General features: G+C 45.7%; 1 protein-coding gene across 1 annotated transcript in view; it reads right to left on the minus strand.

Annotated features, from left to right (window-relative positions):
- Window positions 1–1,968: 1,968 nt before the first annotated feature.
- Window positions 1,969–26,900, minus strand: part of fam114a2 (family with sequence similarity 114 member A2) — a 51,176-nt gene continuing 26,244 nt past the window's right edge. The window contains exons 9-14 of the mRNA XM_072512344.1: window positions 26,619–26,704; window positions 24,990–25,139; window positions 19,983–20,122; window positions 16,457–16,529; window positions 11,217–11,270; window positions 1,969–4,386 (exon numbers count right to left, since the gene is read on the minus strand). Coding sequence (XP_072368445.1) covers window positions 4,285–4,386; window positions 11,217–11,270; window positions 16,457–16,529; window positions 19,983–20,122; window positions 24,990–25,139; window positions 26,619–26,704 — 605 coding nt within the window. The 3' untranslated portion in view covers window positions 1,969–4,284. The remainder of the gene's footprint in view (window positions 4,387–11,216; window positions 11,271–16,456; window positions 16,530–19,982; window positions 20,123–24,989; window positions 25,140–26,618; window positions 26,705–26,900) is intronic.

Raw genomic sequence — 26,900 nt, forward strand, 5'->3', positions numbered from 1 at the left:
TCACACATTATAGTAACTTGCAATTGAAAGCTACTGACCAATAATGATCAATAAGATGTTGAGATGAAGAGTTTTGGTTTTTCAGTTTCTGCTTGTATAACAAATATTGACCAGTCACCTCTACCAGATTGGATGTGAAATGTTGCTAGTTGACGATTTTCAATTGGGAATCACTTTTGTCCAAGTCAAAGGTTTGTGGGTTCAAGCTCGACACGACAATGTACTACCAAAGGAGAGGTGCGCGTTCAGCAATCCCACTTTTCAGTTAAGCTGCTAAACCCTGCCTGCCACTCCTGGTGGACATTAAAACAGTGTGCCATCAGAAGGACAGCGAAAAAGTTCAATTGCAGAAACAGATTATTTGGCCATTTTAGTGATTGTGGGATCTTGTGGTGTGCACATTGGGGGGTCATATTCCCCTACAGAACAAATGTGACTACACTTCAGAAGTACTTAATTGGATATAAAGTGCTTTGGGCATGCTGAGGATATGAGAGACACTTTATAAATGGAAATTCCTTCCTTACAGAAACAATTTATTGTAATTATTACAATTTATATTGGACATAAATATATAAGGCCCGATTTAATGGCCGCGTTACGCCCAGTGAGGATCCATGCGGGCCGGTTATATCGTAGGAGAAGCCCAAATCAGGCACCGAGTAGTTTGTGATTTAACCGGCCCACTCCCATTGGTGGGATCTGGATATCGTCTAGACATGGTGCAAAGCTAATTGAGGTCAATTAAGGGCAATCTCCACCTCATTAACAAGATGGAAGCCTGATCTAATGGCTTCCCGTGCTCTAACTGAGAGGTCACGTGGGCACTGATTAGTACTGGTCCACACAAATGTGGACCAGGCTTCACAGTACCTGAGGAGACTCCCATGCCACTGGAAACCAGTGGGTGGTCAGGTACAGGGCTGCACCCTGGCTCTCCCTCTGGCATTGCCAGGCTGGCACCTTGGCACTTGCACCGACACTGCCATGTTGTCAGGTGATATGCCAAGGGCTGGGGCCTACCCCAGAGGATTTTGGGGGTGGGGGGGTGGGGGGAGAGACTTTGACTGGTGGGGAGGGAGGGGATAAAGGAGCCTCTGAAATGTTTTGGGGGGTGAAAAGGGGCATGGGAAGGCCTGAAAAAGGGGGGCTCTCAGCGACCCCATAGCAGGGTGTCCTTACTTGGGGGGTGGGGTAATGCCCATGTGTTTGGGGGGGGGGGGGGGGGGGAAAGTGACATTGTCCTTAGGTGGAGGTGTGGTAACCCTCAAGCTCACTTAGAGATCAGGGCATCCTTTCAAATCAGTGGCTTGATCTCGGAGGACCCGGTTTGGGGAGTGAGTTCGGCCCCCCCCCCCCCCCCCCCCCCCGGTGATGAAAATAATTCTGTGTGGGCTAGCCTGTAGAGGAACTTCCCAGTCCCACACAATCAAATAAACGTGGTTAGATAGCGGTGGGGAACTCACCGACAGAGCCGGTGATAAACTCCCAGATAAACCTGCATGAAATGATACTGAGAAACTTTTCTGTTACATCGTGCCCATAATACATGAATTTAAAATGGGCTCTGAACTGCAATTATGCCGTTTTATCCAATTATTCCCTGGCCGCAACTTCTCCAACTGTAGATGACACTTTGTTTGTCTTTTCGCCATTGGAATATAGCTGGGATGTATAAGCATAGGTTGACGGCAGACATTAACTGCAGAATTTATTCCATTTATAACCAGTAAACAACTGATTTATTCAATAACACCCACTCATCGATACATTCTATATTCAGTGACTTATTGCTCAACAGATTTTGCATATTATTGCTGGGTAATGGGTAATAAACTGGCTCAACACCAATAAATGTATTATTTACTAATTATCACAATTAATTAGTAATAGGAAAAGCTTTAAAAAAGGAAATTTACATAGGTTCCACTGTACAAGTTGAACGCAAATACGTTGACATGACAAATATTTTGAAGCAGTAATTTATTTTAATCATGAAGAACAAATTCTTGAAAGTCATGTAAAACAAGATGAAGTCTAATAAATTATAAAGTTCTTCTAGTGTGTTTTTTTCACAAACGAAGCATGGAAATATACATCATCAATAGGTATGGCAGACATTAAATGAAAATACAGAATACTTATAATAAAATAAACATTTTTAAATATTTCCTTGCATTATTCCTGAAATTCAAAATAAAGTTAAGTAAATACGATTTTCTCCAGGCAGTACCGGACTCAGTTAAGGGCAACGGACACTTCAGTTTGCAACAGTTGTTTTAAAAAAATAAATTTTTTTAGAGTACCCAATTATTATTTTTTTTCCAATTAAGGAGCAATTTAGCGTGGCCAATCCACCTAACCTGCACATCTTTGGGTTGTGGGGTGAAACCCACGCAGACCCACGGGGAAAATGTGCAAACTCCACACGGACAGTGATCCAGGGCCGGGATTCGAACCCGGGTCCTTAGCGCCGTAGTCCCAGTGCTAACAACTGCGCCACGCGCCACCACTAATTTGCAACAGTTAATGAATAGGAACTTAAATAACTGACAACGAAGTATCATCTAGCATCTGGATGCATATACATTAATGCTGCTGTAGTAGTTGAAGAATTAAATTCAATTTAAGACAATACCATAAATAGATATCAGAGCAAAAGAACAGGTTTCAAAACTCAAAAGCCTTTTTCTCCTTTGTGGGAAAGGGGCAATTAATGGATCAATGCTGCTGCTACAAATATACCTCATCCTAATTATGGACTGATGTCAATACAGATTATGAAAAATGAACCTTGTGTTCATAGAAGCACCTTATCTTGTCTTACATAAAGACATACTTACCACAACATGCACATTTCAATCAAAGGCCGGTCAATGCGCAATTGTGTTTCAAGTGTGACAAACTGCTTTGAACTGCAATTGCTGTGACACATACCAAGGTGAGGGACTAGCTTATCTATTTTTTAAAATATTGGTTGAAAGAAGAATGTCAGCCAGGAAACTGACATTTTTCCCTTCTGCTGTTTGAATTGTGCCACAAGGGCTTGAACGACAGGATTAGACAGACTTGGTATAACCTTGGTATAACAGCTCACCTGAATGATAAATGGACAATATTCCCTGGATTTCTCAAAATGGATTTTGTGTTTAACCACATGCCAATTCTAGTGCAACTCAAAGTAATTAATTGCATTTCTTTGCAATATTTGAGGCACACGATAAGAAAATAAAGAAATATCTCAAAAAGTGCATTTAGTTAAATAATCAGACTACCACAGCAAAAAAAAACTGATGGCACAGTATAATAGTGGTCACTTTTGTGCATTCTCCATTACCGTGTAGTTTTATAAAAGTTGATAGCCTGTAAAAGTTGACCCCAGTTTTTCAGGGAACAAAGTCCAAAACTTTTAGAACCAAAGTTTTATCCTGATGTTAATGATTTGATTTCATTGGAAATGTATAAATACTAATGAAAAGTAGTACCAATAAATAAATGCGGAAACATGGTTAGTGATCCTAGAATCCATTTACTGTAGAGCAGGAAGAAGCCATTCGGCCCATTGAGTCTGCACCAACCCTTTGAGAGACAACCCTACCAAGACCCTAGCCCCTGCCCTGTAACCTCACCCTAAGGGGCAATAATTAATATGTATGCTTTTTGTTTTGTTTTTTTTATACTTTATTCCATTATAATGGTCTATTTTGGATTTAATACATGTCCAAATCAAGCACATGTCAACCCCTTGGAAGAATTAGCCATGTAAAAGTCCACCCCATGACTTTGGGCCGAAAAAGTTGGTCTCAAAAATTAGACTTTGACATAAGTATAGACAGTGCCTTTATCATTTATATAGCAATCCCAAATTAAATTTCATGTTGCAAGAAGATAATAATGAAAATAACATGTTATGTATCGCTATTATTTTATACTAGGTACTGAAAAATAAATTTGGAGGCAATTAATTACAAGGAGTATGAAGCGTTCAGTCACTCAAAGCCAAAAGTTCGGATTTTAAGAAAATCTGGCAGCATGCTGGACTTTAATATCGGAATACTAAGGTACATTCCTGCACAAATAGGATTGAAGAGAGATAAACATTTTTTTAAATGTATCCTTTTTATTCTGAGGGGGGATTATTTTTCTGCTCTATATTGAACTTCACCTCTCCTCAGAATCCATATCCAAAACAGCCCTGACTGTTGCAAAATGCATCCTAAAATAATCCGCACTGGTAGATAATTTTTTGGCATAATATTGTATCTGACAAGTAAATTAAACCAGTCAGTGTGCAGTGGTGTCCAAGCGAATCTGGATTTGAGATATTTGAAGAATGGGAAGCAGGAGCTGGAATGCGTCCTGAACGTAGGTTGCACTGTTGGAAGCCTGGAAGAGAAGTTTAAACATGTTTCAAAATTTGTAAGAGATTTGTCTTTAGCCCAAAAAATTAGTTCCAGTTATTCACATGCATGGCAGCAGAAGGACAAACAGGTGAGTTACGCAATCCTGCCTCCGCATTGGAATTACTGGATGAATTTTAGAACAAAGAACAATACAGCGCAGGAACAGGCCCTTCGGCCCTCCGAGCCTGCACCGATCATGTGTCCTAACTAGACCAACCGCCTGTATCCCTCTACACCCAGTCTGTTCGTGTGCGTATCCAGATAAGTCTTAAGCGTTGCTAATGTATCTGCCTCAACCACCTCAATTGGCAGTGCATTCCAGGCCATCACCACCCTCTTGTGTAAAAATCTTCCCCCGTACATCTCCACTGACCCTACCCCCCCCTCCCCCCTCCCCCCCCCCCCCCCCCCCCCCTCCCCCTCACCTTGAACTTGTGTCCCCTTGTACTTGGCATTTCCGTCCTGGGAAAAAGCTTCCAACTGTTCACCCTATCTATACCCCTAATCATTTTATAAACTTCTATCAGGTCGCGTCTCAGCCTCAGTCTCTCTAGGGAGAATAATCCCAGTTTATTCAATCTCTCCTCATAGCTAATACCCCCCACACCAGGCAACATCCTGGTAAACCTCTGCTGTACTCTCTCCAAAGCCTCCACGTCCTTCTGGTAGTGCGGAGACCGGAATTGGACACAGTATTCCAAATGTGGCCTAACGAACGTTCTATATAACTGTAACATAAAGATTTTGATACCCTGTCTTGTGAAGGCAAGCATGCCATATGCTTTCTTTACCACCATTTCAACCTGTGCTGCCACTTTTAAGGATCTGTGGACCTGCATGCCCAGATCTCTGTGTCTCTATGCTTCTGAATGTTCTGCCATTTATTTTATAGCTCCCACCTGAATTAGATCTATCAAAATGCATCACCTCGCATTTGCCCGGGTTAAATTCCATCTGCGATTTCTCTGCACAATTTTGCAACCTATCTATATCCTGCTGTATTCTCTGACAATCTTCATCACTATCCGCAACTCCTGCAATCTTAGTATCATCCGCAAACCTGCTAATCAGACCCGCTACGTTTTCTTCCAAGTCATTTATATATATTACAAAGAACAGAGGTCCCAGTATTGATCCCTGCAGAACAGCACTAGTTACAGACCTCCATTCGGACAAAAACACCCTTCCACTGCTACCCTCTGTCTTCTATGGCTAAGCCAGTTCTGGATCCATCCAGCCAGTTCACCCCTGACCCCATGTGATCTAATCTTTTGCACCAGCCTGCCATGAGGGACCTTGTCAAATGCTTTACTAAAATCCATGTAGACAATATCCACAGCCCTTCCCTCGTCAATAATTTTTGTAACCTCCTCAAAAAATGCAATCAAATTAGTGAGACATGAGTTTTGCATTCCAAGGACAGCATTTCACATAATCTGCAGGTACTTTCCGTATTTGGTCCTACAAATCATTTGATCTTTTCTCCTACTGACTGGCTTACACAAAGCAGTTGTTTAAATTGGCTGTCTGCTTTCATGGAACTCTCAAAGAATGACAAAAATAAAAGGAATATCTCGAAAGGAAATTCCCTCCCATTGCAAATTGCTTAACGTTACAATGTCCTTTATGGTATTCTATTTGCACCTGCTGTAGGCAAATATAATTACAGATTTCTACAGAATGCACTAGCAATATTTTTGTGTAATGGCAACTTATAAAAAGAACTTGGATTTATGTCAGTTATCACATCCTTAGATGTTCTAAAACACTTTGCATCGTAGGAACATAGGGCTGAGGAGCAGGAGCAAGCCTTTTGCGCTTTCAAGCCCGCTCTGCCATTTGTATGAACAAGGAGCAGAAGGCCATTCATCCCCTCAAGCCTGCTCCGCCATTTAATAAGATCACGGTTGATCTGATAGTAACCTCAAATCTGCATCTCGCCAACCCCAGATAGCCCAAACTTCCTTACCAAAACTCTATCCACCTCTGCCTGAAAAATATTGAAAGACTGATTCCACCATCTTTTCAGGAAGGGAGTTCCAAGGACTCACAACCCTCAGAAAAGATTTTGCCACATCTCAAGTTTTAAATGGGCGACCACTTATTTTTAAACAGTGCCCCCGAGCTGTAGATTCTGATCCCACATTTAATAAGTTATATCTGATCTGGTTGTGGTCCCAACTTCACTTCTCGGTCTGTCCCGCATAACCTTTGACTCTTCTGTTTATCAAAAATCTGGCTAAACCAGCCTTAAATAAGTGACCCAGCCTCCACTGCTTTATGGGGATGAGCATTCCACATACAACATCCCCCTGAGAGAACAAAATTCTCCTATTTTCATCTGAATCAGGAGATCTTATTCTTAAACCATGTCCCTTAGTTCTGGTCACCCCACAAGAGGAAACATCCTCCTGGTATAGAGTACTTCAGAAGTGTAATCACTGTTGTGCAAGTAAATTTGGTAGTCAATTTATACACAAGAGCAATCTCCTAAACAATAAGACAAAATGACCAATCATATTCCTTTTGATGCTATGTATTGAGCTACAAAATTGCTACCAAAGAAAGTTAAATGTTCTATCAAACATATAAACAATCTTCAACAGCAGAAAATAATTACTTTGACTTTTAATTGGATACTTTGGATTTCAACTAAATGATCATGAAAAAAAAAAAGAAATAGTTTGCTTTTATATATCTTTCAGAGTGCAATTACTGTAGAACGAAGAACATTACAGCACAGTACAGGCCCTTCGGCCCTCGATGTTGCGCTGATCTGTGAAACCACACTAAAGCCCATCTATACTTTTCCCTTATCGTCCATATGTCTATCCAACGACCATTTGAATGCCCTTAGTGTTGGCGAGTCCACTACTGTTGCAGGCAGGCCCTTCGGCCCTCGATGTTGCGCTGATCTGCGAAACCACACTAAAGCCCATCTACACTTTTCCCTTATCGTCCATATGCCTATCCAACGACCATTTGAATGCCCTTAGTGTTGGCGAGTCCACTACTGTTGCAGGCAGGGCATTCCACGCTCTTACTACTCTCTGAGTAAAGAACCTACCTCTGACATCTGTCCTATATCTATCTCCCCTCAATTTAAAGCTATGTCCCCTCGTGCGAGACATCAACATCCGAGGAAAAAGGCTCTCACTGTCCAATCCTCTGATCATCTTGTATGCCTCAATTAAGTCACCTCTTAACCTTCTTCTCTCTAACGAAAACAGCCTCAAGTCCGTCAGCCTTTCCTCATAAGATCTTCCCTCCATACCAGGCGACATTCTGGTAAATCTCCTCTGCACCCTTTCCAATGCTTCCACATCCTTCCTATAATGCGGCGACCAGAATTGCACGCAACACTCCAAATGCGGCCGCATCAGAGTTTTGTACAGCTGCAACATGACCTCATGGCTCCGAAACTCAATCCCTCTACCAGTAAAAGCTAATACACCGTACGCCTTCTTAACAACCCTCTCAACCTGGGTGGCAACTTTCAGGGATCTATGTACATGGACACCGAGATCTTTCTGCTCATCCACACTGCCAAGAATCTTACCATGAGCCCAGTACTCTGTCTTCCTGTTATTCCTTCCAAAATAAATCACCTCACTTTTCTGCATTAAACTCCATTTGCCACCTCTCAGCCCAGCGCTGCAGCTTATCTATGTCCCTCTGTAACTTGTAACATCCTTCCGCACTGTCCACAACTCCACCGACTTTAGTGTCATCTGCAAATTTACTCACCCATCCTTCTACGCCCTCCTCCTGGTCATTTATAAAAATGACAAACAGCAGCGGCCCCAAAACAGATCCTTGTGGTACACCACTAGTAACTGGACTCCAGTCTGAACATTTCCCATCAACCACCACCCTTTGTCTTCTTCCAGCTAGCCAATTTCTGATCCAAACGGCTAAATCACCCTGAATCCCATGCCTCCGTATTTTCAGCAGTAGCCTACCGTGGGGAACCTTATCAAACGCTTTACTGAAATCCATATACACCACATCAACTGCTTTACCGTCATCCACCTGTTTGGTCACCTTCTTAAAGAATTCAATAAGGTTTGTGAGGCACGACCTACCCTTCACAAAACCGTGTTGACTATCTCTAATCAAATTATTCCTTTCCAGATGATTATACATCCTATCTCTTGTAAACCTTTCCAAGATTTTGCCCACAACAGAAGTAAGGCTCACTGGTCTATAGTTACCGGGGTTGTCTCTACTCCCCTTCTTGAACAAGGGGGACAACATTTGCTATCCTCCAGTCTTCTGGCACTATTCCTGCCGACAAAGATGACTTAAAGATCAAAGGCAAAGGCTCAGCAATCTCCTCCCTAGCTTCCCAGAGAATCCTAGGATAAATCCTATCCGGCCCAGGGGACTTATCTATTTTCACACTTTCCAGAATTGCTAACACCTCCTCCTCATGAACCTCAAGCCCTTCTAGTCTAGTAGCCTGAATCTCAGTATTCTCCTCGACAACGTTGTCTTTTTCCTGTGTGAATACTGACGAAAAATATTCATTTAGCATCTCTCCTATCTCCTCAGACTCCAAGCACAACTTCCCACTACTGTCCTTGACTGGCCCTACTCTTACCCTAGTCATTCGTTTATTCCTGACATATCTGTAGAAAGCTTTAGGGTTATCCTTGATCCTACCTGCCAAAGACTTCTCATGTCCCCTCCTGGCTCTTCTTAGCTCTCTCTTTAGGTCCTTCCAGCTAACTTGTAACTCTCGAGCGCCCTAACTGAACCTTCATGTCTCATCTTTACATAAGCCTCCTTCTGCCTCTTGACAAGTGTTTCGACTGCTTTAGTAAACCACGGTTCCCTTGCTCGACCTATTTCTCCCTGCCTGACAGGTACATACTTATCAAGGACATGCAGTAGCTGTTCCTTGAACAAGCTCCACATTTCCATTGTGCCCATCCCCTGCAGTTTTCCTCTCCATCCGATGCATCCTAAGTCTTGCCTCATCGCATCATAATTGCCTTTCCCCCAGATCTAACTCTTGCCCTGCGGTATATACCTATCCCTTTCCATCACTAAAGTAAATGTAATCGAATTGTGGTCACTATCACCAAAGTGCTCACCTACCTCCAAATCTAACACCTGTCCTGGTTCATTACCCAGTACCAAATCCAATATGGCCTCGCCTCTCGTTGGCCTATCTACATACTGTGTCAGGAAACCCTCCTGCACACATTGGACAAAAACGGACCCATCTAAAGTACTCGAACTATAGCGTTTCCAGTCAATATTTGGAAAGTTAAAAGTCCCCCATAACATCTACCCTGTTGCTTTTGCTTCTATCCAGAATCATCTTTGCAATCCTTTCCTCTACATCTCTAGAACTTTTCGGAGGCCTATAGAAAACCCCTAACAGGGTGACCTCTCCTTTCCTGTTTCTAACCTCAGCCCATACTACCTCAGTAGACGAGTCCTCATCAAACGTCCTTTCTGCCACCGTAATACTGTCCTTGACTAACAATGCCACCCCTCCCCCTCTTTTACCATCTTCCCTGCGCTTACTGAAATATCTAAACCCCGGCACTTGCAACAACCATTCCTGTCCCTGTTCTATCCATGTCTCCGAAATGGCCACAACATCGAAGTCCCAGGTACCAACCCATCCCGCAAGTTCACCCATCTTATTCCGGATGCTCCTGGTATTGAAGACACACTTTAAACCACCTTCCTGCCTGCCGGTACACTCCTGCAACTTTGAAACCTTACTCATGACCTCACTACTCTCAACCTCCTGTATACTGGAGCTACAATTCAGGTTCCCAAGCCCCTGCTGAACTAGTTTAAACCCTCCCGAAGAGCATTAGCAAATTTTCCCCCAGGATATTGGTACCCCTCTGGTCCAGGTGTAGACCATCCAGTTTGTAGAGGTCCCACCTACCCCAGAATGAGCCCCAATTATCCAGAAATCTGAAACCCTCCCTCCTGCACCATCCCTGTAGCCACGTGTTCAACTCCTCTCTCTCCCTATTCCTCGTCTCGCTATCACGTGGCACGGGTAACAACCCAGAGATAATAACTCTGTTTGTCCTAGATCTAAGTTTCCACCCTAGCTCCTTGAATTCCTGCCTTACATCCCTATCCCTTTTCCTACCTATGTCGTTGGTACCTATGTGGACACGACGTGGGGCTGCTCCCGCTCCCCCTTAAGGATCCCAAAAACACGATCCGAAACATCACGCACCCTAGCATCTGGGAGGCAACACACCAACCGTGAGTCTCTCTCGTTCCCACAGAATCTCCTATCTATCCCCCTAACTATGGAGTCTCCAATGACTAATCCTCTACTCTTCTCCCCCTTCCCTTCTGAGCAACAGGGACAGACTCTGTGCCAGAGACCTGTACCCCATGGCACTGTTATCATGTAAGCATCCAATCTACACACAGCAAGGACACAAACAATAGTGAGATAAATGACCATTTACTCAGATATGTTTTGGTGGTGGTGGTTAAGCGATAGCTTTTGGTCAGCACTCCTGTGCTTTAAATAATGCTTAGGAATATTTTACCTCCACCTCAGTGAGCAGGTGGGGCCTTGATTTAATGTATTTTTGGAAACGCACCACCTCCACCAATGCATCACTCCTTTAATACTGCACTGACGTGTCATTCTACACTGTTTGCTCAGATCCTGGGAGTTGGGCTTGGATCCACAATTTTCTGGTTCAAAGACAAGGCTGCCACCAGTGAGACAATCTGATATTTATGCAGTGCAAATTCGGTCTATGTATGATGAGCTTAACTAGTTACAGTCTGCAAATTGATTTTGATAAAATTTACCTCCAAAAATACTCCGGTAATTAACGGATTAAGAACCTCTACCTTCTCTTTTGCCTGTAAAGAAAACAGAGCAAGGTGTTTTGGGTGTGTACAATTTGCACAGAAAACCGTCAAAAGATAAATGTTGGAATGAAGGACAGTAAAAACATATCAAACCAAAGAAAACTAAGTCATAGCCAACAAACAGGAAGCATGTATAACTCTCCTCATTCAGCCAAAAGGAGTGTGTAATCCTGATCAGAAGTTTCATTATTGCCGCGGTATCTATTTAATTATTTCTCCCTTTTCCAAGTTACAAAGTTCCGATAGTGAAGCTGACTTAACAAAACGCAAATATGATAAGCTGACTAAACCTCACTGGATGCAACCGACAGCCATCTACTCGGAACATCAATGTTGTGATTTCTGGTTTCTGGTTGCGGCGATGACCAGCTAAGCCGCACGTTTCGGCGGCTCCAGCTCGAACGGACCTTCGGGCTCTTTTAAGAGCCCCAACGGGGAATTTTTTCGGGACGAAACCCGGTGTGGGGTGAGACAACAGGGAGTCCCCCCAATGAAAAAGAAAAATATCGGCGGCGGCGGCCAGATCGCGAAGAATCCTCGAGGACAGGGGCAGAAGGAAAAAGGAGCAAGATGGCGGCGGAGAGAGCCCAGGCGACATGGGGGCCGGACCAAGACGAATTTTTGAGACGGTGTGTGGAGCTGCTTAAGAAGGAGGTGCTGGCCCCGATGCTACAGGCAATTGAGGGGCTTAAGGGGGCACAAAAGACCCAGGAGTTGGAGCTCCGCGTGGTGGAGCAGAAGGTGACGGACAACGAAGACGAGATCCTGGGCCTGGCGGTCAAAACGCAGACGCACGAGGCGCTCCACAAAAAGTGCATTGAAAGGATTGAAGTCCTAGAAAACAGATAACGGAGAAAGAACCTTCGGATCCTGGGTCTCCCCGAGGGAGTGGAAGGAGCGGACGGCGGGGCTTACGTGAGCACGATGCTACGCTCGCTAATGGGAGCTGAGGCCCCCTCGGGCCCCTTGGAAGTGGAAGGGGCTCATCGGGTTCCTGCGAGGAGACCAAAGGCGGGAGAACCACCTAGGGCGACGATCGTGCGATTTCATCGCTTCAATGACAGAGAGGTGGTTCTGAGATGGGCCAAAAAGGTACAAAGTAGTAGATGGGAGAATGCGGTGGTACGGGTGTACCAGGATTGGAGTGCGGAGGTGGCGAGAAGGAGGGCGAGTTTTAATCGAGCCAAGGAGGTGCTACACAAGAAGGTGAAGTTCGGGATGCTGCAGCCGGCGCGACTGTGGGTCACGCACCAGGAGAGGCATCACTACTTCGAAACGGCGGAAGAAGCATGGACCTTCATTAAAAATGAGAAACTGGATCAGAACTGAGGGACTGATGTTAGAGGGGAAATGACAATGCCGATGTATATAGAGATGTAAATTGGGGAGGGGGGGGACACTAAGAAATGTGGGCGCCGGTGGGGGGGGGGGGGGAGAAGAAGAGACATAGGCGGGGGTGGGGAATGGGAGTGGGGCGGCAGAACTATAGAGAACACGGGGCTTATTGTTCTTGTTCCCGCGCCAGAAAGATGATGGCGGGATGATAGGCGCAAGGTAGATGGGAGTTCCCCACACGGGGGGGGGGGTCAAGGAGAGAGCGGGAGAAGCCGGGGCCAGTTGAAGTCAGCTGACTTTCGGAAGCAATATGGGGGGAGCAATCATGCTAGATGGGGATCTAGCGGGGAGGGGGGGGGGGGGGGATAACTGGGTTGCTGCTGCAGAAATCAAAGAGGAACTGGTAAAAGAAAGGGTGGTCGGGGCTGGAATGCGCCGCTGGGGGAACGGGTGGGTGCGCGGAACCGGGACGTGGGACTGGCCTAGAGAGGGTGATGGCTAGTCGACACGGGAAGGGGGCAGGTAGCCCCCCAGTTCGGCTGATCACGTGGAACGTGAGAGGCCTAAATGGGCCGATTAAAAGGGCCCGAGTGTTCGCACACTTGAAAGGACTGAGGGCAGGCGTGGCTATGCTTCAGGAGACGCACCTGAAGGTGGCGGTCCAAGTTAGGTTAAGGAAAGGATGGGTGGGACAGGTGTTCCATTCAGGGCTGGATGCAAAGAACAGAGGGGTGGCCATACTGGTGGGGAAACGGGTGTCATTCGAAGCTAGGAACATTGTAGCAGACAGCGGAGGCAGATATGTGATGGTGAGTGGCAGACTGGAGGGAATGGAGGTCGTGTTGGTTAACGTATATGCCCCAAATTGGGATGGTGCGGGATTTATGAAGCGGATGCTGGGACGTATCCCGGACCTGGAGGTAGGAAACCTGATAATGGGGGGGGGACTTCAACACCGCGTTGGACCCAGGGTTAGATAGATCTAGATCTAGGACCGGAAGAAGGCCGGCAGCGGCCAAGGTGCTTAGGGGGTTTATGGACCAAATGGGGGGAGTGGATCCGTGGCGAATTGTTAGGCCGAAGGCCAAAGAGTTCTCCTTCTTCTCCCATGTTCACAAGGTGAATTCCCGAATAGATTTCTTTGTTTTGGGAAGGTCACTGATCTCGAGGGTGGAAGGAACTGAGTATTCAGCCATAGCTGTTTCAGATCATGCCCCACACTGGGTGGACCTGGAACTAGGAGAGGATAGGGAGCAGCGTTCACTCTGGCGACTGGATGTGGGATTACTGGCGGATGAGGGAGTCTGCGGAAGGGTGCGGGGATGTATCGAGAGATACCTGGAGGCCAATGACGACGGGAAGGTCCGAGTGGGAGTAGTATGGGAAGCACTAAAGGCGGTGGTCAGAGGAGAGCTGATCTCCATCAGGGCCCACAAGGGGAAAATAGAGGCCAAGGAAAGGGAAAGACTACTGGGGGAGATTTTGAGAGTAGATAAAGAATACGCGGAGGCTCCGGAGGAAGGACTATACAGGGAGAGGCGACGACTCCAGGCGGAGTTCGACCTGTTGACCACAAGGAGGGCGGAGGCACAGTGGAGGAAGTCACAGGGGATGAGATATGAATATGGGGAAAAGGCGAGTCGCCCGTTGGCCCACCAGCTGCGAAAGAGGGCAGCGGCGAGGGAGATAGGGGAAATTAGGGATGAAAAGGGAGCTACGGTGCGGAGAGCAGGGAAGATAAACGAGGTGTTTAAGACCTTTTACGAGAGACTTTATAGGTCCCAACCCCCGGAGGGAAAAGAGGAGATGCGGCAGTTTTTGGACCAATTAAGGTTCCCGAGGGTGGAGGAGCAGGAGGTGGAAGGCCTGGGGGCGCCGATTGGGGTGGACGAGGTTACCAAGGGGCTGGGGAACATGCAGGCAGGGAAGGCCCCGGGACCAGATGGGTTCCCGGTGGAATTCTATAGAAAATATGTGGACTTGTTGGCCCCACTGCTGGTAAGGACCTTTAACGAGGCCAGAGAAGGGGGGACCCTACCCCCGACAATGTCAGAGGCGACGATATCGCTAATCTTGAAGCGGGATAAAGATCCGCTGCAGTGCGGGTCCTATAGCCTATCTCACTGCTAAATGTGGACGCCAAGTTGCTAGCAAAGGTGCTGGCAACGAGGATAGAAGATTGTGTCCCGGGGGTGGTGCACGAAGACCAGACAGGGTTCGTAAAGGGGAGACAACTAAATGTCAACGTGCGACGGTTATTAGGGGTGATAATGGTGCCCCCAGTAGAGGGGGAGGCAGAGATAGTGGCGGCAATGGATGCAGAGAAGGCATTTGATAGGGTGGAGTGGGAGTATCTATGGGAGGTGCTGAGGAGGTTCGGGTTCGGGGACGGGTTTGTCAGCTGGGTTAAACTCCTCTATGGGGCCCCAACAGCAAGTGTGGTCACAGGTCGGCAAAGGTCGGAGTATTTTCGACTATACAGGGGAACAAGACAGGGATGCCCGTTGTCCCCATTACTGTTCGCGTTGGCAATTGAACCACTGGCCATAGCGCTGAGAGACTCCAGAAAATGGAGAGGGGTGATTAGAGGGGGAGAGGAACACAGAGTGTTACTCTACGCGGATGACCTACTGCTGTATGTGACGGATCCAGTGGGGGGGATGACAGAGATCATGCAGATATTGAGGGAGTTTGGAGATTTCTCGGGATATAGGCTTAACATGGGAAAGAGTGAGCTTTTTGTGATACACCCTGGGGACCAGAGTAGAGGGATAGATGGCCTACCGCTAAGGAGAGTGGAAAGAAACTTCCGATACCTGGGGATTCAGATAGCCAGGAGCTGGGGAACCTAACACAGACTTAATCTGACACGACTGGTGGAACAAATGGAAGAGGATTTCAAAAGGTGGGACATGCAGCCGCTGTCACTGGCGGGCAGAGTGCAGGCAATTAAGATGATGGTCCTCCCGAGGTTCCTATTTGTGTTCCAATGTCTCCCTATACTGATCACTAAGGCCTTTTTTAAAAAAATAGATAGGAGCATCACGAGCTTCGTGTGGGCAGGGAAGGTCCCGAGTGTAAGGAGGGGGTTCCTACAACGTAGTAGAGACAGAGGGGGACTGGCGTTGCCGAACTTGGGCGAGTACTACTGGGCCGCCAATGTGGCGATGATTCGTAAATGGATGATAGAGGGAGAGGGAGCGGCGTGGAAAAGATTGGAGATGAAGTCCTGTAAAGGGACGAGTTTAAAAGCGCTGGTGACGGCGCCACTACCGCTCTCACCAAAAATTAAGTATCTGGGGGCAATGGAGGCGACAGAGGGGTGTGCTGGGAGCCTCGGTGTGGTCCCCGATCAGGAACAACCATAGGTTTGCCCCAGGGAGGCTGGATGGAGGATTCCAGAGCTGGCACCGGGTAGGAATCAGGAGAGTGGGAGATTTATTTATAGACGGGACGTTTGCGAGCTTGGGCGCGCTTGAGGAAAAGTATAAGCTGCCCCGGGGAAATTTCTTTAGATATATGCAGGTGAGAGCGTTCACGAAAAAACTGGTGAGGGAATTTCCGCTGCTCCCGACACAAGGGATCCAGGACATCCAGGAGTATTACTTTGTGTTATCTGGTTAGTTTACCATGTTAGATACACAATGTTATATTGCAGTTATCATGTTACTTGTATTTTTATTTCTTTGATTTGTAAGGGAAAAAATTGTGTTTGAAAACTTTAATAAAATATATATTTTTTAAAAAGTGTTGTGATTTCTGTACCGCATTGCTAACCACTTCAATAGATTTTGTAACTTGATTTGAAGTTCTGCATCAGAAAAGAAAACTCAATTCCTTACCCCCATTCTTGTCAAGCAGGAGGTAAATTGCTTAGAAAGAACAGCCATTTCCTTACATATGACAACAGTCACCCTGAAAACAGAAACTGGAATTAGAAAAAATGTTCAACAATTCAGAAAAATACAATATCTGCCTATGAAATTATCCCAGGTTGTTCTCTCTTCCTCCTGGCCCTAAAAAAAGTATTTTATCTTTTTCACTATCATCCATTTGGGAGAGAGGGCTAATCCAACATGGGATAATAACAGAGAGGAGTCAGGGCAGCACAGCGGTGCAGTGGTTAGCACTGCTGCCTCACGGCGCTGCGGTCCCAGGTTCAAATCCAGCTCTGGGTCACTGTCCGTGTGGAGTTTGCACATTCTCCCCGTGTTTGCGTGGGTTTCGCCCCCACAACCCAAAAGATCTGCAGGGTAGGTGAATTGCACACTAAATTGCCCCTTAATTGGAGAAAACGAATGGCACTCAAAACATTAAAAAAAAAATAACTGAGAAGAGTCAAAAGAAGAGAAATTTAAAAAAAATAAAAAAAATTTTAAGAGTACCCAATTATTTTTCTCCAATTAAGGGGCAATTTACCATGGCCAATCCACTTATCCGGCACATCTTTTTGGGTTGTGGGTGTGAGACCCACGCAGACACAGGGAGAATGTGCAAACTCCACATGTACAGTGACCCGGGGTCGGGATAGAACCCGGGTCCTCGGTGCCATGAAGCAGTAGTGCTCACCACTGTGTCACCATGTTGCTCCTAGAAGAGGAGAACTGATGGACATGATCAGTTTGCTTCAACTTATGAGCTTGCAAGTTAGAATGCTGTACTATTGCGGTACATTCCATCAAAAACTGATTACAGCCAGCTCCACTATGTCAGATAAATAGTGACACAGTCCACACATTAGTATCGCAGGCTGTCTCAAAAAGCATTTGGTCATTCACAAGATAGAAAGCTATACTAAACATTTTTAAAGATTATGTTTCATGCTATGTATGATTTTAGTGTCCTTTTTATAATGGGTTGTCCAAACGGCACGCACTCTCTTATGTTCCTTTTGATTAAATCTAAAATGTTTGGGACTTTTTTTTAGTGGTTATTTTCCTGACGCTTGAGGATTATTAGGGGCGTCACTGGGATGGCAGTGCAAAACGGACAAAAGCAAATCAACATCTCATTTTATACTTTCCCTTTCAGAGAAAAATTTCAGGCAAAGAATAAAAGGAGCTGCCGACTAACTATTTTCTGCTAGCCAACTCTACCAGCTAGGTGTTTGTTTCCCCAGCTCATTCTGTTCCTCTACTTTCACTACAGCATCTGGTAACGTATCTGGGAATGAAGTTCACGATATTCCATTTTTAAGTACATACACTTTAAACTTAAAAATACCAGGCAAGTCTTCTATTCTATCGCAACTTTCACAAAATAGAAAATTCTAGAAATACTCAAGTCAGGCAGCAGTTGTGGGGAGAGAAACAGGGTTAACATTTCAGGTCAATTACTTTTCATTAAAACTGGAAAATAGTTAGAAATGGGTTTCAATTAATTGAAAAAAAAAAACGGGTTGGCTGAAAAAAGGAACAGGGAAGATCTGTGATAGGGTGAAAGTCAGGAGAGGTTAAAATGATCAGTGTGTGGTGTCCCTAATGGAGAGCGGACTGCATTTTAAGCACTGAATGCAGTATACTAAATTGACGGAAAGGACTGTTTGGGGTCCTTGGACAGTGATGAGAGAGGAGATAAAAGGGCAGATATTACATCCACTGCTCTTGCATGGAAAGGAGCCGTGGGAAGGGACAGAATGTTTAGAGCGATTGAGGAGTAGACCAGCTTGTCATGGAGGACATGGCCTCTTCAGAATGCTTGAAGGAGAAAGGAGGGAAGGTTGCATTTGGTTGTGGCAGAAATGTTGGAGCTGCTCAATATGGAGGCTGGTGGGTAGAAGGTGAAGACATGGTTCTGGGAGGGATGGAAAGGGGCGAGTGAAAAATGGGTGATGTGGTTGAGAGCCTATCAACCATGGTGGAGTGAATCCTGGGCTGAACAAGAATAGAAGACATATCAGAAGCACAAGAAAGATGTGGTGGAGGCAGATAAAGGTTATTATTAAATGTGGTCATTACAGGAAGTGAGGTGCAAGGATGTGGAATCCCCCAAATACGGCTCTAATTAAGTCAGCCTTTCTGTAGGACACCTGGAACATTCCACCTTCCAGTCCTACTCGTGTCCCCCTCTCTCACCACGGTTTCCAGTTTCAACAAATTTGCTTCCAATTTCCATATTTTTCTCACCTCCACATTATCCATCAATGAACTCTTCTCTGTCGCCATTTTTAGGATAAGGCTATCAATCAATGCTCACTATAAGCCAAATGGATCCTTCAGTTTCCTTGACTACACTTCCTCATGCCTCACTTCCTGCAAAGACTCTGTTCCATTCTCTCAGCTTATCCATTTCTGTCATTCCTGCTCGACGATACAACCATCCATACCAACAACCATCCATACCAGCACTTTGTATATGCTTTCTTTTTTTCCCTCAACTAGGAATGCCCCCCCACCATGGTTGACAAGGTCCTTGACTGTGTCCGGCCCATTTCCAGCACTTCTGCACTCACTCTTTCCCTTCCGTCCCAGAATCTTGTCCTCGCTTCCTTCGACAACGGTCTCCATATTCAACAGCTCACCTGCCATTTTCACCACCTTCAGCATGATGTTACCACCAAATGCATCTTCCCCTTCCCTCCCAGCATTCTGAAGGCACTGTTGCCACCTTAATCCTCAATCACTCTCCTCATCATGTCCCCTTCCTGCTGCAAGTGCAGGAGATGCAACATCTCCATTTTACTTTTTCACTCCTCACAGTCCAAGGCTCCAAATATTTCTTCCAGGTGAAAAAAATTATTTATGTGTACTTCTTTCAATTTAGTACACTGTATTCATTGCTCACAATGCAGTCTGCTCTACACGGCGGAGACCACTTTGGGCGACTGCTTTGTGGATCAGTGCGTATTCTTGACCCCAAGCTTCCAGTGATCGGTCATTTTCATTCCCCACCTTGCTCTCATATCGACTTCTCTGTCCTTGGCATCCTGCAGAATTCCAATGAAGCTCACCGCAAGTTTGGGGAACAACACTTCATCTCTCAGTTAGGTACTTTATAGTATTTTGGGCTCAGCATTGAGTTCAACAATTTTTATTTGCAATCTGTACACCAATGCCAGTGCCACCACCAACCACACTGCCCGCTGTCCTGTTTGGCCTTGCATCACTAATCCTTTTGTCACTTAATCCCTCCTGTATCCAACAATTATCAGACCTTCTCTTTTGTTCTTTTTCCATCCTCCCATCCTTTCAGTTGTTTAAACCCATCACATTTTTCAACTCTTCCCAGTTCTGATGAAAGATTGTAGACATGAAATATTAACTCAGTTTCTCTGTCTCCACAACTGATTCCTGACCTGCTGAGAATTTCAAGTTTTTATTTCAAATTTCTGCAGCATTTTACTTTTGTAATAGTGTTAAATTCTCATACTTTGACAGAGTTTTGGCACTGTCCAGTGTGCTCACATCTTTGTCCTGACTGTGAAGAATGAGTACTGCTACTTTATGGAACTGTTCAATGGATCGAGCAGTGAGTTCCGCCAGGCTTCTGATAGCAGATGTATGGATATTCTGTGAATTGCACAGACAAATGATCAATTTTGAGGTTAGAACAAGCACTATATTGTCTTTTGGCTGTTGAATACAACGCAGCAGGAGATGCAAAAAGTATCAGATCACATATGTAAATACAATGGATATTTTCAAGGTGCGAAATTTCTTTATTTGCAGAATGGTATGCATTGGTGTATATGTTCCAACACTGCGTAGACCTTTAAAGTGCCTGACCAGCAAACATGCTTACATAGTAAGCAATGCGTTCTGCATATATTTGCTTAATATATTTCAAAGCATTTGTGTGATTAAGACAATATGCTGTAGAGGTACTTAAATCATCAGAGTCCCAGTAACCACGAATCGGAGGAGGTCGGAATACTTTCGGCTGTACCGGGGGACGAGGCAGGGGTGCCCCCTATCCCCCTTGCTATTTCCATTGGCAATTGAGCCTTTGGCTATGGCTCTAAGGGAGTCCAGGAACTGGAGGGGGCTGGTCCGAGGGGAAGGGGGGGCGGAAGAACACCGGGTTTCGTTGTATGCCGATGACTTGTTACTGTATGTGGCGGACCCAGTGGGGGGGATGCCAGAGGTGATGCGGATCCTCAGGGAGTTTGGGGACTTTTCCGGATATAAGCTCAACGTTGGGAAGAGTGAGTTCTTCGTGGTACACCCAGGGGACCAGGGGAGGGGGCTAGACGAGCTTCCACTGAAGAGGGTGGAAAGGAGTTTTCGGCATCTGGTATCCAGGTGTCCAGGAGCTGGGGGGCCCTACACAAGCTCAACTTGACGAGGCTAGTGAGGCAGATGGAGGAGGGGTTTAAAAGGTGGATATGCTGCCACTCTCCTTGGCGGGTAGAGTACAGTTGATGAAGGTGATGGTGCTCCCGAGGTTCCTTTTTATATTCCAGTGCTCCCCATCTGATTCCCAAGGCCTTTTTTAAGCGGGTCAGTAGGAGCATCATGGGATTTGTGTGGGGCAGAAAAGACCCCGAGGGTGAGACGGATGTTTCTGGAGTGGAGTAGGGACAGAGGAGGGTTAGCGTTACCTAACCTATGTGGGTATTACTGGGCAGCCAATGTGGCGATGATACGCAAGTGGGTAATGGAGGGGAGGGGTGGCATGGAAGAGCTGGAGATGGCGTCCTGTGTGGGCACGAGTCTGGGAGCACTGGTGACAGCATCGCTGCCGCCCCGCCGACTAGGTGTGACTAGTGGTGGCGGCGACGACTTTGAAAATTTGGGGCAGTGGAGGCGCCACAGTGGTGAGGTAGAGACTTCGGTTTGGTTCCCGATCTGGGAGAACATCGGTTCGTCCCGGGGAGAATGGATGGAGGGTTCCTGGAGCTGGCACAGTGGCAGAATTAGAAGGCTGGGGGACCTGTTTTTAGATGGGACGTTTGTGAGCCTTGGAGCGCTGGAGGAAAAATTCAGGCTACCCCGGAAATGCCTTCAGGTACATGCAGGTAAGGGCGTTTGTAAGACGGCAGGTGAGGGATTCCCGCTGCTTCCAGCACTCAGGATCCAGGATTTGGTGCTCTCTGGGGTGTGGGTTGGAGAGGGCAGGGTCTCGGCTATCTACCAGGAGATGCAGGAGGAGGAGGAGACGTCGGTGGAGGAGCTAAAGGGTAAATGGGAGGAGAAGCTTGGGGAGGAGATAGACGAGGGTATGTGAGCGAACGCCCTGGGTAGGGTTAATCTTCCTCTTCTTGCACCAGGCTTAGCTGATACGGTTTAAGGTTCTTCACAGAGCGCATATGACAGGGGCGAGGCCGAGCAGGTTCTTTGGGGTGCAGACAGGCGTGGGAGGTGCTCAGGGAGCCCAGCAAATCATACCCATATGTTCTGGGCGTGCCCGGCACTGGATGGGTTCTGAGGGGTATTGCGAGGACGATGTTTAAGGTGGTGAACACCCAGGTTAAGCCAAGCTGGGGTTAGCACTATTTGGGGTATCGGACGAGCCGGGAGTGCAACCTTTGCGTCCCTGGTAGCCCGGTGGAGGATTCAGCTACAGTGGAAGATGCATGGCCCCAGAGCGTGGAAGCCTGGATCAGCGACATGGCAGGGTTCATTAAATTGGAGGGGGTAAGATTTGCCTTGAGAAGGTCTGTGCAAGGGCTCTTTAGGCGGTGGCAACCGTTCCTAGACTTTCTAGCGGGGTGTTAGGAGGTGGTCAGCAGCAGGAGCAACACGGGGGGGGGGGGGGGGGCGGGGGTGTACTTTGTGTTTTCTACTGTGTTTATTATTGCTTAATGGGAGTTTGTATATTGGGGGAATTTGTGATGTAGGTGTAAGATGTTTATTTATGTGTTCTTTGATTTTCTTTTTTCTGTAAGGGGGCGGTTTGTTGAAAAATATGTAAAAATTTGAATAAAAATATTTCTAAAAATAAATAAATCATCAGAGTCCCAGCAGCCCTATTTTATCATTATGATATTCAAATACCATATCATCAATAAACTGCTGACTCCCTATTTATTCAGTAAGGCTGTCTAAGCCATCATTTATATGAAGCCAGAATTTGCTGCGATCGGGCAGGTAACAGTCTGCTGTTAGCGGAGCTTAGATTCAGAAATGTTTCTCCCCCCCCCCCCCCCCCTCCCCCCCCCCCCCCCACACAAAGCTGCAGAATATTCCAAGCTGACAAAGTCACAGCAAGAGAAACAGACTATCTTGCATCTGAGCGAGCAGGGCAGCCAACAGGTCTGAGGCAGTCTAGGCTGTAGTCTTGACGTGACATTTAGGAGTTGGTTAACTCAATTAGATGGACAGCTGGTTCGTGATTTTGAGCGATGCTAACAATTCCTGTAGCGGCAGAGGTTATTCATGAAGACCCCGCCTTCTCAACCTTGCCCCTCGCCGGTGTGGTGACCCTTAGGTTAAACCATTGCCAGTCAGCTCTCAAAGGGGAGAGCAGCCTATGGTCCTCTGGGACTGTGGCAACATTTTTATTTACCCCTCTACGATATGCTAATCAAGTGATATGACCTGAGAGAAGCAATCCTGATTCTGTTGCGAATGCGCTCTCCAAATTCTTTTCTTTTGACTTCAAAGCAATTGTCAGTTTTGAAGTGGAGTTACAGTTTGGCTATTATTTAAGAAATGTTGCTTGTTGGGACAATGGAGTTGGAACAACAGGCAGTGGCATGGTCTTCTAATTGGGAATCAAATGGCCCATTGCCCCATCTACTGACCCAAACAACACATTACAGGTGAATCTTACCGTCTTTCTTTCAAAGTGTCAGGCTCAGATAGAAAGCTGGCATGTAGCTCTCCAGTTGCAGTCTAATTCTGACTCCAGACCTTGAGCCTCTCGGAGTTAAAAAAAAAAAAATCAGTGGACGTGGTTTATACTGTCAGTCTGGCAGAGCAGGGTTTAATCGAGTTGACAAGGCTGCCTTCACAGAGATTGGGGCGGCATCCAAAAAGGGCACCCTGATCAGAACTGACCCACATCCAACTGGAAGTATCGCCAGTGCCACCCACTCAGACTGTGAACGTATTGTCAGTATTCCCCCCTTACTGTCTGCTCTCCCCACCGTGCCTGCAAGCACCACCTCGGTCCGCTCCCCCCCGCCCCGGCAAACATCTCCGACACAGCCCGCTCCCCTGCCCTGTGCCTGCCAGTTCCCCCCTAACTGTTCACTCTCCACTTCCCCAGTGCCTGCCAGTTCCCCCTCACTGCCCATTCCTCCCTCAATAGTCTCAGCTCTCTCCCCCTCCCACCACACAACTGGAACCCCTCCCCAAATCTGGTTCCCCAGAGGGCCTGCCCCTGGCACTGCCCTGAGGCAGATTGGCACTGCCAGGATGGCATTGTGCCAACCTAGCAGTGCCAGGGCACTGCCTGGGCATTCCCCTCTTCCCCCAGGGGATGCTGTAGACGTCTTGACGGTGAGGTTATGTCTGCAAGGTTTGAACATTCAGTGAGGGGTGATCATTAGCATGGGTCTGGGTAATTACATTGGAATGTATTCAAAATATTAAAATGAGGCTCTCGACCTTTATGGGTGTGAACCTCATGATATTACCGACAAGGGGCGTAGGAAATCAGGAACCTTGATCTCTCTGGAGAGAATCACATTTCCCGATTCTCTTTGGACTTCCGTGCTGGTCAGCGATCCTGCACACAGCTAATGTGGGCTAAAATTGTTCCCTATGTCTAGTAATATCTAGCAGGCTTAGGTATTTCTAAAACATGGCCTTAACTCCTATTTTAGCAGAGATGTTATTTCATGTAAAATAAATATAGAATATGACCAGAGCTAAAATAGGTGTCTGTGGGCATGCCATATTCATGTTTTAAACATTTTCCAGTAATATTATGGGAGCAACTTCTAAGGTCACTAACCTCCAAGACAAATCTAGCTCTCAAGAGTGTTTTTTCTAAAATTTAGAATACCCAATTATTTTTTTCCAATTAAGGGGCAATTTAGCGTGGCCAATCCACATAACCTGCACATCTTTGGGTTGTGGGGTTGAAACCCATGCAGACACGGGGAGAATGTGCAAACTCCACACGGACAGTGACCCGGGGCTGGGATCGAACCCAGGTCACTGTTTTTTTACGCAGAGGGTAGTGGGTGCCTGGAACTCGCTACTGGAGGTGGTAGTGGAAGCAGGGACGATAGGGACATTTAAGGGGCATCTTGACAAATATATGAATAGGATGGGAATAGAAGGATACGGACCCAGGAAGTGTAAAAGATTGTAGTTTAGTCGGGCAGCATGGTCGGCACGGGCTTGGAGGGCCGAAGGGCCTGTTCCTGTGCTGTACATTTCTTTGATCTTTGTTCTTTGTTTGTCCTCAACGCTGTAAGCAGCAGTGCTAACCACTGCACCACCATGCCGCCCTCTCAAGAAGTTTCAAAGTCGTTTTCATTACCTCAATTGAAAATGTGTGCTCTTTGCTCACGTCTTCAAGTAAAGATCCTTCACTTTGTCCTTTCTTCTCTGGATCTTCTGACATCTCTTCTATTTCCACAGGTGAGATAGAATTTACTTCAATTAAACAAACATGTGCATGCTGTCTGGCCTGAAACAGATACAAGTCTTTAATTATTCAGCATGGCCAAAAAAGTAGAAAATAACTATTCTAGAGTTTGAATGTGGTGCAAATTATAGAGGCAGGGAAGAGGCATATATGTACATTACAGCTGACCCAAGAATGCTTCGCACCTAAGATGGGGAGGTTTTCTTCTCTTTTGAAACCGATGTAACCAAAACTGTGTTGATTATTCCCTGGATCATTCAATGAGTCAGTGTATTTTCTTGTTTCATAATCTCATAGGCAGAATAAAACTATGGCTTGGACACGCTAAAAAGGTTTCTTGACTTTTAAAGAAAACAACTCGATGTTTAAAAACACGCATTTCAAAACAAAAACACATCTGACATTGCAAAACTGGTTCTGTTTAAGGGTCTGTTAAATGTTTGCAGTATTTTCTTGATTTTATTTTTGTGATTTTTATTTTTTATTTGGGATACTAACATCTTCACAGCAATTTAAAACAGATTGTTTAAAAACAGAAGATTCATAGAATTTAACAGTATGGAAATAGGCTAATTGACTCACTGGGTCTGATGTTAGCTCTGTCTCCCCAACACTTTAAACTTTATTTTCAAATTTTGCCCATTTCCTTTACATAAAAAACCCAATAATTTATTTTTCTACCAGTATTTGATTAGGCAATCCAAGTCCTAACAATGGTCTGCATAAAAAGCTCCTAAACACTTTGTCATTATAGCGATATTAGGGGCGGCATGTGGCGCAGTGGTTAGCACTGGGACTGCTGCACTGAGGACCCGGGTTCGAATCCCAGCCCTGGGTCACTGTCTGTCTGGAGTTTGCACATTCTCCCCATGTTTGCATGGGTTTCATCCCCACAACCCAAAGATGTGCTGGTTAGGTGGATTGGTCATGCTAAATTGCCCCTTAATTGGAAAAGAAAAATAATTGTTACTCTAAAATTTAAAAACAAAAATTATAGTGAAATTAAATTATTACCTTCCAGTTAGTGACTCCCCAGCCAGTATAAATATTCTCCCATATTTACCTTATCAAGACGCATGATAATTTTAGATATACCATCAGATTTTAATAGTTTCTAACACGTTGAAACTTGAGTTCAAGGCCCCGGACTTCTTCAGGCTTTCTAAAAGTACTCTACCTTAACAGCACGTTACGGAAATAGTTACATGCAATGAGCAAATTCTGCAATATAGGCAAGAAAGGCACATTTAATCTCCAAAGCAGTGTCCCTGCATTGAAAGCACCAGGAAGCATGTGCTAACTTGGCTTGAAAATCCTGACATGTTAAGTTCCTTTTGTTAACTGATTAAAACCATCTCAAAAACGGAGAACCCCATTGTGTACACCAGCAATATTGTTATTACTGAATCGTCACTACCACCATCATCACTCCACAGTATTTGAAGAATTGCATCTTATGAAAGGTACCCTGATTAAAAATTAAATGGCTTTGATGACGCAATCAGATCAACATGCACTTACTTTGCTCAGTTTGTCAGACGTTGCAGTAATATTCAGCTGGGATAATAATTCAGACAGTTCTTTCACAAATCCAGACCCATCATTCCCTGCAAGGCCAATCAAAGAAATTGTGGAAATGAGTAAATCTAACTTTTAAAAAAAGAAATGTTCTAGGGCAACACTGGCAAAGCAGTGTTTAACGCCCATTCCTATTTGTTCCAAGGGCATTAAGAGTCAACCCATTAAATAACATTAAGATTGAGGGACTCAGACCACATGGTTATGATCCCAGTTGGTATTACA

Source organism: Scyliorhinus torazame, chromosome 7 (genome assembly GCF_047496885.1).
Source record: "Scyliorhinus torazame isolate Kashiwa2021f chromosome 7, sScyTor2.1, whole genome shotgun sequence".
NCBI classification, from domain to species: Eukaryota; Metazoa; Chordata; class Chondrichthyes; order Carcharhiniformes; family Scyliorhinidae; genus Scyliorhinus; species Scyliorhinus torazame.